The sequence below is a fragment of the Chroicocephalus ridibundus genome, chromosome 3 (genome assembly GCF_963924245.1).
Source record: "Chroicocephalus ridibundus chromosome 3, bChrRid1.1, whole genome shotgun sequence".
Taxonomy (NCBI): Eukaryota; Metazoa; Chordata; class Aves; order Charadriiformes; family Laridae; genus Chroicocephalus; species Chroicocephalus ridibundus.
The window spans coordinates 92,498,033-92,512,934 of NC_086286.1; the positions used below are offsets into that span (position 1 = coordinate 92,498,033).

At 42.4% G+C, this 14,902-nt stretch overlaps 1 protein-coding gene across 1 annotated transcript; it reads right to left on the bottom strand.

The window, feature by feature from the left end:
- Window positions 1–1,348: 1,348 nt before the first annotated feature.
- Window positions 1,349–6,265, bottom strand: LOC134512468 (nuclear receptor subfamily 0 group B member 2-like). Its single transcript, XM_063327837.1, has 2 exons — window positions 5,692–6,265; window positions 1,349–1,602 (listed from the first exon to the last, which is right to left on the bottom strand). Exons 1-2 carry the CDS (start codon window positions 6,263–6,265, stop codon window positions 1,349–1,351), a joined length of 828 nt encoding a protein of 275 aa, XP_063183907.1.
- Between the last annotated feature and the right edge of the window lie 8,637 nt (window positions 6,266–14,902).

Sequence of the window (14,902 nt, forward strand, 5' to 3'; positions counted from 1 at the left end):
TTTTAGCTTGACTTTCTAAGGAAGCATGGAATATACTATCAAAATCTTTGACGTCCTGTCTATCTACCTGCCTTTCACTCCCCATTTGGTGAATTTGAGCCCCCTTGCCAAAGAAAACGAGATTAGACCCTCTACTGAAAGAACTCAGAAATTAATTCCTCTTAAGTTTCATGGAAACCACTGGGAAAGGAGTGGGACAGGAAAAAGATACAAGTAGCTTCCCTTACTGCAGCTAAAATGTAAGCTGAATGTTTTTTTTCATCCTGACGGATGAACAGTCAGCACACACATAGCTTGGCGCCCACCCCAACACGTGCTGCCTCTTCTCCAGCCAGACAGATAGGAGACAGCGAGATTTGTGGAGAATGCCATAGCACACTTGGAGGTGGAGACGCAGAACCCTTGCAGTGAGAGATGGAGGAACAGATTGTACACATCTGTAGGAAACCATATTTCAGTATTTCTGCTGTCCAAGGAATATCTGCCACCTGTTTAGATGGAAGAGAGGGTAATTATAAAAAGGTGCAGGGAGGGCTAAAGGAGAAAGGCCTTAAATATGTAGGAAACTGGGCTATGTTAGTTCTGCTGCTTATGGCATAACACAGTACCTTTCAGCCTTTGTTATTCCCATCCTGGAAACAATCCTGAACAAGCCTGAACAGCTTTTGTCTAGTCAACAAATTTTTGAATCACATTGTTCAGTTTCTTAGTCAAGGAAGGACTTTGTGAATAATGTGAATAATGGGAGAGGGATTTAATGCCCACAGTTTACTGCAACACTTAGAAAAGGAACCTATAAGGAAGCAGTTAGTAAGGGGTAGCTCCATCAAGCAATTACAGCCACGGAATAGAGTTCTCAGTGGAACAGAAAAGGGATTGGGATCAGGGAATGACATCCCAGGAAAAGGATGGATTTATACTGATTTTACCATTGTTCGGCCTTTTATGTATCTATTCATCTTCAACTGGTGATGCACTGAATAAAATTTACTACTGCCCCTTTTCCTGAAAGCAAAAACTTCTGGAAAGCCAAAAGTATATAGTAGAGTTTTAAACAGCTATACAAATGTTCACTAGAAATAATATGGTTGAATTCAGCTGGAAAGTATGCTCTGCTCCTAGACAGTCTTTGGATACGTTAGACTAAAAGTTTTTGAAAGCACACGGAATCATGAAATGCTTAGATTTCTCTGCTTTTAATTCTAAAATGTTACAAAATTACATCATCGTACAAAAATATATATGGCTTACAAAGATGCATCAATGATTTGCTTGAAATGTGTTTAGCTCATAAAATCCTCTCATCTCTTCAAAAATAGGTAATTGAGAGCACAGATGTCATCTGTTTTCAAAGCCAGTCTGGCTTGATATATAGGGTTTCTAGAAGTAATACATTCAGGGTGGCCTCTCCTAGGATGGGCCTGAAGAAGAGCTCTTCAATAGCATCTGTATCAATGTCCTGAAGAGAGGCGATTAGTTGCAGAATCCAAGCAAACCTGCCTAGGTTTCTGTTGAACATCATTGAGATAAATTCCATCAAGGCTTGCTGAGCTTCCTGCTGCAGTGTTTGTACATAGGGGAGACATTTTAGGACATGGCATCCTGTCAAAACAAAAAGTAAAATAATAAATCTTGAGTAAACACTTTCGTTCTGTGCCCCTCATAATCATGGGTGTCTGGCTTTCTAGCTTATAGTTCTACTTTCTCCTGAAAATGATAAAAAACTTTCTAAATTTACTTTTTGGAAAAAAAAGACAAGATATGCATAGTTGAATAATTTGAAGGAATATTGAGCAGCATTGTAAGCACATTGGAATTTAGCCCATTACATTAAATCCAGCTTTGAAATGGTAACAGGAGGTAACTTTGACTCAGTACAGATGGAGAACCTTTCTAGTGTTGACTACCCACCAAATGACACTGAGACCATAGTCTGAGTAGGTGGAAACATTCCAGCTCTAATCTAAAATAGGTAGGTAACATCAGGAAGACGGAGGTGGTGGTTTGGAGGAGCAAGCAGGCTGGCAGTCTGAAGACATAGATTTTCAGTCTACCCAGCCCCATCTCTCTCCTATTGTTGCCTCTGCTTGCTAGACTGAGCTGGGGCACTATGGTTCACCATGCTATCTAGGTATCTTCATTTACAGTCTAAAAAGAGCATAAAGGTCCCCTGTGAGATGTATCATGACAGGTGTAGGATAGATAATTGTATTTCTCATTTTTGTGCTCTCTTTCCTCAGCCATTTCTGAAGAGGGAGAGGTCTCTGCCTTATGGAGTCATGGTCCTGAGCCTCAGTCACATACCTCCCATAGCACATGACTTCAAACCTGCTGGTTCACTGACGGTTTTTGTGGGTGCCAGGGCTCAGTTCAAAGGACTCCCCATGTTTATCCTTTGGCTCCGCTGGGGTCGCCTTGTCATGTAGCTCTCAGCAACCTGTTGCCTCCTGTCCTCACCGCCTGAGGATAACACCAACTTTTCTTCCTAGAATTGCAGCCCAAGTTTTGACTTCTGCCTCTCCTGCCTCCCACGTCTTATTTTAACCTATCTCCCAGCACACACTCCAGTTTAGTATCTTCTACAGTGGCTGACTTCATACCTCCCTTGGATGGGATCTGAATAGCTTAGACCAGGGAGTATTTTACAGAGGACCATTCAAGTGTGGGAGGCTCTGCCTTCTTGCCTAGTGCCCTGTACTAGGACAAAAGCAACATGGTTGGGCTTTTCCAGTTTGTGGCTGCCTGCCCTTTGTCAGTCTTCAGCAGCTCTCTTCTCCCTAGGCGTCACTGCCAGAGGAATAGAAGCCACAGCAAAGCCTGCAACCAGGCTAGCCAGAAATGAAGGGTATGGAAAAGTCATCTTCTCCCCCAGGATTACCACCAGCTGCAAGCTGTGAGGATGGTTCCAAGTGTTAGATTTTTCATGGAAAGGAAGTTGTGAGATTTTGTGTATTCAGGATGGAATGGCAATTGCTTATATCCCTTCACATTTGCTTCGTTTCCCCATTTGGTCTTCTTTTATATGTAATCAAGTACTGGGTTTAATTTGCAAATAATGAGAAACTTCTTGTTCTGAAATCTGTTGTAATAATCTGCAGTCAAACACATGTTTCCAGATGAACTGTAAACCTCTTAAAAGCATATTTTTTAACAGAAGTCCTGTCACAGCCTTGATGGAGTTAATATATACATATATTTTTATATATAACTCCATAAATATATATATATGGCACTGATACAATAGCAGCACTGTTTTTCATGATTCCCATCTCTTCACTGCACAGTTCCCATTGCTTCGCAGGCAATTGTCAAAAGCAGCAAGAGCAGTTTCACCTCACTCTGTGCTGTTCATGTGTGGTGACAGTCCTACCTGCTCCTTCCTTTGACTTATTGCCTAGATGCTAGAGAAGGCCTTGCAGCTGTACCCTTCACCCGTACCTCACCCGTACACCCGTACTTCGACCTCTGTGAAGCCACCTAGCCAAAGCACCCCTGTGAAGAGCAGGGATGGCAATATGTTCTGGAGAGTCTGGATTCAGTTGATGCAGGGCTGCCCGTTACCTCTCAGGGGTTGGGCACATGCTTTCTCCTTCACAGGTTCTTGCTGGCCCAGATGTGGTCAATCAGTAGCCCAGCCAGAGCCTCCTACACAGAAGTACTACACAAATTGTGCTTTAGTGGGAGGACCTACACTCCATGCTGCCTGCCAGCCTGTCCCCAGAGGGCATTTTTTTATGATAGTAAGCACAAGAGATTACTTAGGGCACAAGCAAAGCTCTGTCATCCTTATTTGTCATGCTTCTTGCCCAAGCCCTGGCCTAGCTGTGCTACTACAGCTGCATTTCTAGGCACCTCGTTGAACTCCAACTCGTAACCCAGCTCTGGAGTGCTCCATGCCTGGTGCTTCCCATTTGCCTCAGCCAGTTTTGGTGGTCCTAACAGGGATTGAAGATACAGGGTAGAAGCCCACAGGAGGTACTCCATGATCCAGGAGACGGTTTAGTGTTGTCGCTTCTGGTGGCTGCCTGAAATCTGCTTAGAACTGAGGTCTGTAAAATATTAGGATTTGGCCAAACATCAAGCCAAAACTAAGAAGGCATCTGAAAATGTGCTGCATGTATGTAGAAAACATTTTCTGAGTTTGGTGGAAAGTGTTCAAAAGCTATTAAAAAAAAAATAATGGTGAAATGACAGTTGTGCAGATTTGTTTGCCACAAAACAGGTAGAGAAAGGACAGTTCAGGCTGTGTGTAATCCCTGAGTTCCTGTTTCAGCCCAGAGTTAGACTGTGACTCTTTGTTTCATCTGGAGTCAATCCAGACTTAACTGAGGTCCCCCCAGCCACCTTTTGCAGCCTGTGGAAAAAAGGCACCTCCAGAGAATAGGGTCATCGCACCTAAGGACTAGGGAGTCCCCCTGAAACTCTGGACAGTGTCTGCAGACAGCATGAAGGGCTGCTGGGCCTCTCAGGTGGCACCCCGGGGAAGCAGCAGGAGTTAGCACAAATCCAGAATGTAACACTGCTGCTGCTGCTGCTTCCTCCTTCATTAAGTGAAAATCACATTTATCCACAGAGATAATAAAAATGCCTGCTAGTTAAACTGTGTAAGCTGCTGCAGATGAGGGATTTCTCCTCTTATCATCACCCTAGATATAACTGGTGGTTTCTTTCAGCCTGATTTTATTGTGAAAATTTGAGAAAATAACATGCACTGAAACGAACTCCACTGGTTTGATGCTGCGGCATCAAACATGAGAAAATACCAAACATCTGGATGACATTAAATCTCAAAAATCAGAATTTGAATCCTACTGGAAACAAATATAAAGTCACTGCAGCCTTTGAGCAGCCGATAAACCATTCACCGCAAGAAAAATCATGGAATAACTGAAACATTCCAGTATCCTTTTGGTGCAGTCCCAAGTATAGCACACTGCTGACAGTGCAGCCAAGAGCAGTGATCGCTGTGGAAGGAGTCAGGGATCTGAGCCAGAGCAGACTGGAGTCAATAAGTCTTTCCATTTACTTTAGTGGACTTAGATCTCAGCTTTTAATGACTCACGCGCTCCGCGGTGCTGACCTAGGCAACCTTCCTTCCTAAAGAGGCTGCGCTTGGCACCAGAAGCGAGAGGATGCAATCACTAGTCTGAGTTTGCTCCGTGACTGCTGTCCCAGGCATTGAATGTAGAGATACTAAAGGATAAATACATAAATAAAAGCTGTGTGGCCTCAACGCAGCATCCTTTTGCCTCATTGTTGTAAATCAGATGATATAGATTATTTTATCTTCTCCAGTGTTCTTGCTACAGAGGAAGTCTTTGTTAAAATACTTCTAATACTCACATCGCGTTCCTACGTACCGTCTCTCCTTTGCTGTACTACGGGTGAGGCTGCTGTATTACCTTGGAACTGGAAATCAGTTTGAAGTGACACAGTTAATTCTTTATGACTTAAAATTTGTCCAATAGAAGCTGTTTCGGCTTACACTGTGTGACCTACTGCACACAACTAAGGAACCTAAATAAACTAGTTCAGGCAGAAAATGATTGAATTGTTGGAATATAGATTTTTGAGAACATTTAGCTATATTCATAGAAAAGAATAAAACTAAACATTTGTCTGTAAGCAAATGAAAACGCCAAATGTCATTCTAGGCACATAATCATCTGTGTAACTTCCAGGAGGACTTACCAGAATTAAAAAGAATAATTCCTTTAAGATAGGCATATTCTTTTGCACTTATGTCCAGGTCCCAGAATTTCCACAATAAATTCTTCATCTTCTGAACTTCTGCTGAAGGTGCTCCCAGTGACGAGCTGCCCAATTCATTGCTAGCTGTCAGAGACTGGTTGAGGAGGATTTTCTTCAATAAACTAGGGGCTGAAATCTCTCTCAGGTCAAAATCCACCCCTTCTTGTGCCATGCCCAGGACAAAAAGAGGGACCCAGTTCTGCTGTATGAGGACGAGCTGATCCTCCCAAGGCAAGTGGTAAAAAGAAGGCAAGTTTCTAATAAAAGTTGAAGTCTTCAAGAGGACTTCAGAGGCTCTTCTGCACGTCGCTTCTGGTGTTTTCAGGGCAACTCTTCTCCTGTGGACACAAGAGCAGCCCTTGCTTCCCATGGAGCGATGGGGACCGCAGTACTGCTGGTGCCACTTGGCCTGACTTCCATCCTCTCTGTTAAGGATCTGGTACAGGATGCTCTTAGCGTGGCGTGTCTCACACTGACATTTCCCAGATTTCTCATCTGGGATCTCGGTAGCCATAGAGCCAGAGTCCCCTGTGGCAGGAAACAGTGCACGTGGAGCTATGCGTCAACGGCAGGGGAGAGCATTTCTGCCACACAGAGAGGCATTGTGTGCTTTTTATATACATGGGCGGTTGAAAAGTAATATGACCCTGATCTGCAAAATTACCTTGAACTTTATTTGCACCAGTCTGTTTCGAATGGGGCGGGGCTGCAGGCTGACGGTGTCGCACCGGGCTGCCCTAGCCCCGGGGGAGCAGGAGGGCTCACTGTGACGAGCAGCTTGCCACCGTGTCCCGCTGCAGGCAGGCTGTGCCTGGCCTGCTGCCGCCATGACCGTGGCTCTGCGCTGCTGCCACCAGCAGTGGCAGTTTTGCAAAGACCAGCTATAAAACAGGTACAGTCTGCCCCTGAGAGGAAGCCCGGTGAAAACTATGATGCCTCAAGTGAAGAAGGAACAAGTTGTCTGAGTTTTTATTGATACACTGACCTTGCGCACGAGCACAGAAATACATTTGTACTTATGAATGATGCTGTGGTAGCAGTCCCTTGAGTAGACGCTTTTATTTCTTGTTAAAAGGAGCCACCTGAAGATGCCATGGGTGTCTACCATTCCTTTTCCCAGAGCACTTAACAGTGTTCATACCTTACACTGTAGCTAACAGGATGTGACACCTATATCGAGAAGCTCACAGGTGGAGGTCCCAGGGATGGAAATCCCATGTATAGGAATTATTTCCCATTCCTGGGAGATTTGAGAGAAACTTCAGAGAAAGTCAGCTGCTACAGCTCATGACAACGTTGTCTGTCTGTCTGTCTGTCTATCTATCTATCTATCTATCTATCTATCTATCTATCTATCTATCTATCTATCTCCTGCATTTCACATACGATAATTTGAAATGCAGAACATGCGGACTTCTCCCAGACTTGCTGTGTAATTAAATATTCTTCATACAAGCTGTTGAAATAAAACTGATAAAGAAACAGAGTAAAATGGCGATTCGTACTGTTGTACGTGTGAACCTTTGTGGCAGAACAAGAGCTGACTGATACAATTGTCAGGAGTCGCCAGTAAACATCAGGCAACATTAAGTGGCAGGAACGCAAGGAACTCAGCCTCAATTGAAATTGATACTTCAAGTTTTTGTTACTTCACACTCTCTTGCTCTTATATAGGGGAAGAAGTACTAAATTTTTTCACCAAGCATAGCGTTTATGCATTCCTACCATCTGGGCTCTTAGCAAGTCTTAAAAAAAGCAACTCCAAGAGCTACTTCCATTAGACCTCCAAGCCTTAGGTGTGTAAAGGCCATCCCACCAGATGCAGAGCTGCAAATTTGTTCTTTGCTACAACTGCTTGTTTTTTCCATGTTGGGCCCTTTAAAAATTTCCATTTATTTACCTCTCCATGATATTTATGTTGCAAATTTTTGCCCTTCTGAGGAGATAAAAAGCGGAGGAAGAGATGACTGCTCCAAAATTGAGCAAACTCGAAGTGTAGTGCTGCTGAGGAGCAACTACCACTAACTGCAGTGAAGGTCAAGGGGGCCCAGAGCACTGAACACCTGATGAGATTTGCTTGTCCCCTTCTTCGTCCATTCAACAGCTTTTTACTGTCGTTCATTGCTGGGGGTATCAAAGAGCTTTTTTTAGGTTAAAAGGCACAGCAACAGAGGAGTTCCCAGAAAGTCCCATTCTTCCTATTCTCACTGTAAAATTCTAGCTGGGCTGAGGTTCAGTGGAATGAACTCCAGTTGCAGGCCTGATGCTGTCTGAGGTTCTGTGTGAGTTACATAGATTGGCTAATGGCTGGACTAGAAAAAGAGACCAAGGTTGCTAAATTCATCTGGGTACGAGAGTGAGCTCTGATAAAAACAACTCTTCTACTCCAAGGAAAAAAATCTTTGGCTTCAGCTGAAATCAGCACCATTTCACAGTTCACCATCATTTCACAGTTCCTATTAATTGTGCTTATTAAAGTTCTACTCCAGATTAAATTGGTTCCCTTCCTACTGTTTTTTTCCTGAGATCTGCATCAGTCACATGCAGACAGTCCTGACGTCAGTAACATACGGTATTGGATACCATTTCTATTTATCATAATTGATTTCCTTTGATTGTGTATAGTTCGAAGAGGCAGAAGGAGACGATATTTTTCTAACAGGAATTCCTGGCATATTGTAATAGCTTTATGACTGTTTACCAAAAATACAGAGTAAAGGTTAACTGCCTCAGCACAACTGCTAAGGACACATCATCAGCTTTTTCTGAGAGAATGATTACGTACAATTATGAGTCTATACTGAATCACAGGTGAAAATGATCCTGGCGGTCCTGATTCAAAATTACCTGAAACGAGCTCCCCCTCTGACCTAATTTTCTCAAATGTAGAGGACCAGCAGCTGAATTCAGCTCTGTGCTCGTAAATTAGACAACGGTTGTTTTTTCTTTCTAAACCTTACCTATAGAATGGTCGAAGCCACATGCACTTAGATGTCAAGCATCTACAGTCTTCTTACTACAGTAGCAATGCTTCTTTCAAATGTTCAGAAAGTGTATTACACAAAATCCAATTTTGTGACATGAGAAATCCCCATGGACATTATCTATTTTAGCTGTTTGTAGCATGACGTTTTGAGAACATCAGTGACATCAGTGTTATTTTTTCTGTTATGCATTCATATACTTTCTCAATCAACAAAGCACACACCCCCGCAAACACTTGCTGCCACCACGTTTTCTCTGCAGCCATCAGAATTGCTCCTCGGACACAAGTGCCACCATTCGGACAACAAAAAAATGTATCCTAAGTTCACACACAGAATTGCTACAGACAGATCACGGATATTCACACCATTGCTTGGAATTGTCCTGCTCCAAGCAAGGCTGCCATCTGCATCTCTCCCATGACTAATGTTGTTTTGCACGCCTGTATATTACTGTCACAAGTAATATATAGCTAATACAACTCATCGCCTTTGTTGTTTAGGTGATTCACACACACTGCAACTTTTTTCTTAAAATCCCTGGATTTCTCAGGTTTGCAAAAACTGCCTGCTAGGCATAGATGGTCCCAGGCTTCTACCCTCTCTGACCAGTGTGCCACAGCAGGGCCAGTGTCAGGAAGTCAGCAGGAGCTGAGGGATAGTTGCTACTATTAAATATCCAGTGACTTAGGCACATTCTTAAATATCCTATTGAGTCCAAAAGTATGAGGCATGTAGCATTTTTGGCTCTTAGCCCATAGCCTTAATTTGCCTAATAGCATACTTGGAAGGCTGAAGAGGCTTGTCTGATAATAGAGGAGCTTAAGTAGCCATCTCACCCTTACCTTGGCAGTAGCCAAACGTAAGTCCTTCAGGAAGAGTGTAAGATATATAGCACTATTCTCATGAGTACTTCTCTTGCGTTCAATCTTTTGTAGCTGAGGGAATTCCTGAACCAGAGTGATTTTATGCATTTAATAACTCTCAATTAATTTCTACCCTATTATCTCATGCAGCCTGATCCTGAAGCCACATAAACATCCACATTAGCCTATGTCGAGCTCTGTGAATGTGAGACAAAACTTGATCAAATATGACATTCGCTCAATTTAGTGCCTTCTTGCTTTTGTACTGGGGGAAGAAAAGGAATCAGTCAATCCCTATTCACCCCCTCTATACCTTCCTTTATTTTATAAATCTTGGTAAGACTCCTAGAGTCATCCTTTGTCCAAACTAAAGAGACATAACTTCCAAAATTGCTCTTTCTTTAGAGCGGTACCGTGCCTTTGATCATCTTGTTACCCTTCTTTGAACCTTTCTTAGCCCTGTATCTTTTCTAAGATATTCTTTAAGGGGAAGTGGGGAAAGTATCAGAACAGGACACAGTATCTAGGACTTAGGAGAGCATGGATTTATACACAGACAGAATTACACTCTCTGTTTTGTCTTTTCCAGAAGTTGCTCCTGAACACTGAGCTGTTGTTGCTGTGAAAGTGTCACAGCCCCCAAGTTTTACTCCTGAGTAATAGTCATCAGTTCAGGGGCTCTCATCTTAGTCAGGAGCAGAGTCAGAAGCGTTTTCCCTTATGTGCATCTTTTGCTTTATATATATATATACACTGAATTGTCATTTGACACCTAGTTGATGATTTTCATAAAGCCCTTTGCAATTCTTCTGATGGCCCTAGTCTTCCTCTGAATAATTTTGTATCATCAGCAAACATTCCTATTCTGAAATTTTGAAGGCACTGCTCTCCAGAATAATTCGCTCAACGCTCTGAGTTATTTAAAAGACTATCATAATTTAAATGTAGGGCAGAAAATCTGACATTGTTCTTGCAGTTGAATGTCTGTATATACAAGTATATGTATGCTGTTATTGGTGCACAACATATATAGTAACTAAGTTATTACTAAGCAGTGATGGCAAGCTCTCCTGCTTTCCTAAAAGGTGAGACTGGAGGCAGATGCGTTTCTGGAGGAGAAGAATCTCCCACAATTATTTCATATGGGCTACGAGAAGGAAACACCCTCCTAGGAAGCTGACAGCAGCCTTTTTGAGGTCATCCTGTCACACCAGCCTGATACATGCACGTATTCCTTGATTCGGTGATCTCTTATCTCTCTGGTGTCCCGTACAAACATTTAATTGGCCTATAAACATCTGTATGACTTCAGAACAGGATTTTCTCCAGGAGTTTTGTACATTTAGTTTTCTGGGAGGAGCTGGGTGAATCTTGTGTCATGGGTGCTTTGGAGGACACCTGACTTCACTAACAGCTTTAATGATGGCAAAAGGAGCCAGTAATAAAACCAGTATCTTTCTAGAAGGGTTCCTTAGCCCCCTTGTCCCATAGTGCACGATGTTTTTCTTGAGCAATAAAGATACTAGTTTCCCAACTAGAGGAACCGGGAGGTACCATTCAGACTGCCCACTTTGGCTAGGCAGATAGTAGGAAGTATCATCCCCAAGTTAAAGCCTGCTCAGCTTGGAAACAAGCTCTGAAACGGTGTCTTTAGCTTAAGTTCCAACAGGTAATGCCATGGCAAACCAGGATTTGGCCCTTATATCTGAAGCAAGAGTATGTAAATTATAAATCCAGTTAATTTAAGCATGTTTAGCTAATCTTGAAGATTAGTGGGTGAACTTCTCAAGTGATTGAAGTTAAGCATGTGAAGTTAAGCACTTTGCTTGATTAGGTCTGGTAAAATCAGTATCTTTTTGATGACCGGCATTTGGATAGAAGTAGCAAATTAATAGGGAGGCAGCTGCCCCAGGAGGCCTTGCAGTGAAATGTTGTCTATCACTGAAACTAGGCCTGTTTTAAATGTGCCTCTGGTGACCGAGTTAAGGAAAAGGCAAATGTCTCTGAACTTCTGCTTCACATCTTGACGTGAAGAAGGAGCTCTGAGAAGCTCCCTTCCTAAAAACCTACCCCGGGGCATCTACAGTTCACTCATGTTCTGCTCTTCTTTGTTTTCAAACACACTGGAGTGACTTTTTGGCAGGTGGCAGTCACTGGCTGAAGGAGGGAGGGTGTTTGTCTTCATTTTAGACCAAAGACACTTTGTTAGAGACTTTATGCTGCCCGACCAAACTTTAGCTGTTGCAGATGTGAATGCAAACGTGTTATCTGGAGCTATAGCCAAATCCAAGACTAAAATATTAGTACAGAAAGTAAATAATCAGCTCAGTGATGCTCCTTGGACAGAAGATGGGGTGACACAAGAACATATTTCTTAACTCTTCAGCTGCTTATGAATCTAAAGCAGCAGTGGGCAGATTTCCACGTGGGCAAATGCACAAATAAACACAAAAGGGCTTTCATGATTGTTTAAAACAAACAGACAAACCCCAGCTGGACGAGTAAACTCTTTCCATGATTTTTGAACAGCTTTATCCTGCCTCTTAGTAACATGGTGTCAGAGTCATCTTCATCTAAAACTCCCAGCAGCCATCACTTTGTGGTTGCGGCAGAGCTGCGCGCACCGTGGCAGACGTGCTGCTACTGGGCCATCTCTCCCTTGGTTAAAGGTAAGGCTGTTTTAAGCAGTGTATAGAAAGGGGCATGAATCTGGAGACATGAGTAGGTTTTAACCTGCCCAACATCAATTGTTTGCTTTCTTCATACTAGAAAAATTGGTGAAGGGTAAATCAGCAAATTTTTATAAGGGCACACCTGGGGGGGCAGTGGGGTGTAGAAATTATCAAATACACCAGAAACAACCTCGTACCAGATTGTGCCATTTTTCTACGGCTCCCCCACCAAGGAGACGGTGTTTGTACAGTCACCCTTATCAGCACTGGGACAGGCACCATCTGTCATTTTAAATACAGATAGATACACCACTTATTATTGCTCAGCAAGTGGAAAATGCTGGAAAGCAAAGTAGAAAAAGGGCACAGTTTTGAAAAAGCAAAGTTAGAAAACGCTCCTGGCTAGCAACGTCATCTCCAGAGTGGCATGGAAAAGGTGACTCCTCCCTTCAGCCCCCTCCCCTGCTGAGAAGAGAGGTTGAGATGGTGATAAACATTTTAATGTGGTATGGAGCCCACTCTCATATTAAACTTAAGTCTGTTTTGTATCATTGAAGATAAATGCCTAGTCTAGTGGTTAGCACTCTATAAATACCACAGATTAGCGAGTGAAGGTTAGATGACAGATTAGATATGTGGTATATATCTTCAGACAACTTTATGATAAAATGAGCAAGGTCTTAACAAGTAACCTGTTGTCCAAAAAACTAAATCCCAAATACTTCCATTTTATTTTGAAATACGTGAGGGGCCAGAGGTATAGGCCTAACGCGTTGAGTTTTCCCTGCGACAATGTTAACATGCCCAAATTCCCCTCGCTGTTTGCCATAGGATAACTTCTCTATCAATAAATCTTAAATTAAATATTTATCTATTTGGACTGGGGGGGGGGGAAACGAAGAAAGCAGTTCTATCTCAAAATTTGGATTTTCTTATAGCTCAGACTACTTAAAAACTGATAGAAAAATCTACATAATTTGCGTTTGATTCTTCACAATGGGTTACTGATTATGACTCATGGAGCCTGTAGGTACAAATCTCCAAGTGTTCACCCAGCCCCAGAGAGACTCTTCACCAGATATTTCCTCACCACAGTTTACCCAGAAGAGCCCCATTTCTTCTATCTGTCTTTGACCATCTCCCCACCTTGACTGCTGAGACTTTCTTCTACCACACCCGTGCCAAGGAGATACCTGCCCCGTTCTCTCACAGCTGGCTTCCCATCTGATTTGAAGTAAGGCTGGGAAGAGTTCGGGCACAGCTGTGGTAGGATCTTATTGCAGAAATATTTCCTTACCATTTTCCTACTATTTCCCAAAGGGGTAGGGACGGAGCAGTTCACAAAACCACCGCATCCAGGGTCTAGGACATCAGGGAATCCCTGGGACTGAGAAGAGTAACAAAACCCAATTCGCTTTACGTCCAAGTCTAAGCACATCTTCAATTGCATGAGCTTGAATTACTTGATATTTTAGAGACTCTCCGGTATTACATACAACTGATACTCAATCTGTTAAACATTTACCTAACTGGCACCACTGAAGACCAATAAGGGCAAGAGTCTGCCAACCTTTAGGCAATCATTCCTTTAGGATAAGGCTGATTTGACAAAACTAGGGAGGAAGAAAAGATGTTGAGTCATATACATGGTGGAAATTGTAAAGGAAATCTTTCTATCGCCATGTATGAGGCTTTATTGTCAATATACTTTGGGGAAAGAGCCAGCTTTCTGATAACCATGGAGTTCAACAGGAATGAAGAAAAAAGGCTGAGAAAACCTTGCCAAAGAGTAGTATGGTTTTGAGCAAACTGGATTAGGAAACTAAGGCTAAGAAAATGAATTTTGAGTGCTCAAACCCAGAGTAAGATAGTCACAGTGTCTCTGTGGAAAGAACCAGGATGCTGAGACAGTGGAACATCCTGAAACTTTGAAGTAGTACAGGTTAAAAACTGAAGGGAGGGAAAGGAGGAAAAGGAAAAGATAAATCTGAGCACATTTAATAAGAGCAGATTATGACAGGATAAATGTTATTTGCAAATATTCATATTGAGATGTGAGTTGCCCATGGAGCCAAAGGTGGCCACAAGACACAAGCACTTCCATGTCGTTCACTGATAGTTTGAAAGACATTCAGACCTTCTTCTGGGCCTATTTCTATGTGCAGTAAATGAATGCTTTGCTCATTCAATATTGAGATTTCAGCGTTGTGAGATCAACTGCTGCTTACTCTGGCATTTATGTTATTCTTGTCACTGAAAAATGGCTCTGAGACTTTTAGAAGCAAGAGCATTTGCAAAAATCATATTTTTGAAAGAAAAGTCTGGCTCTGTTTCTCTCATAAAAGTCTGCACTTAACCACTTTTTAAAAAAATACTATTATTTTAAGGTCAGTGGAAACTCCATTAAAGTGTTTCAGGAAATCGTCAGATCATTAGAGCAATGGAAATTGAAATGTATGCAATGTACTGATTTCAAACACATTATAAAACAGGGGGCAAGAAATCAAGTGTGTTCTCTAGTCTTAGTGTAACATTCTTCTCCGGGACCCACACAATTTGGGAGCGATTTTATCATGCTATATGCCAGTGACTGCTCCTAGCTTGCAGTGGCTACCATAAGGTATTTTTC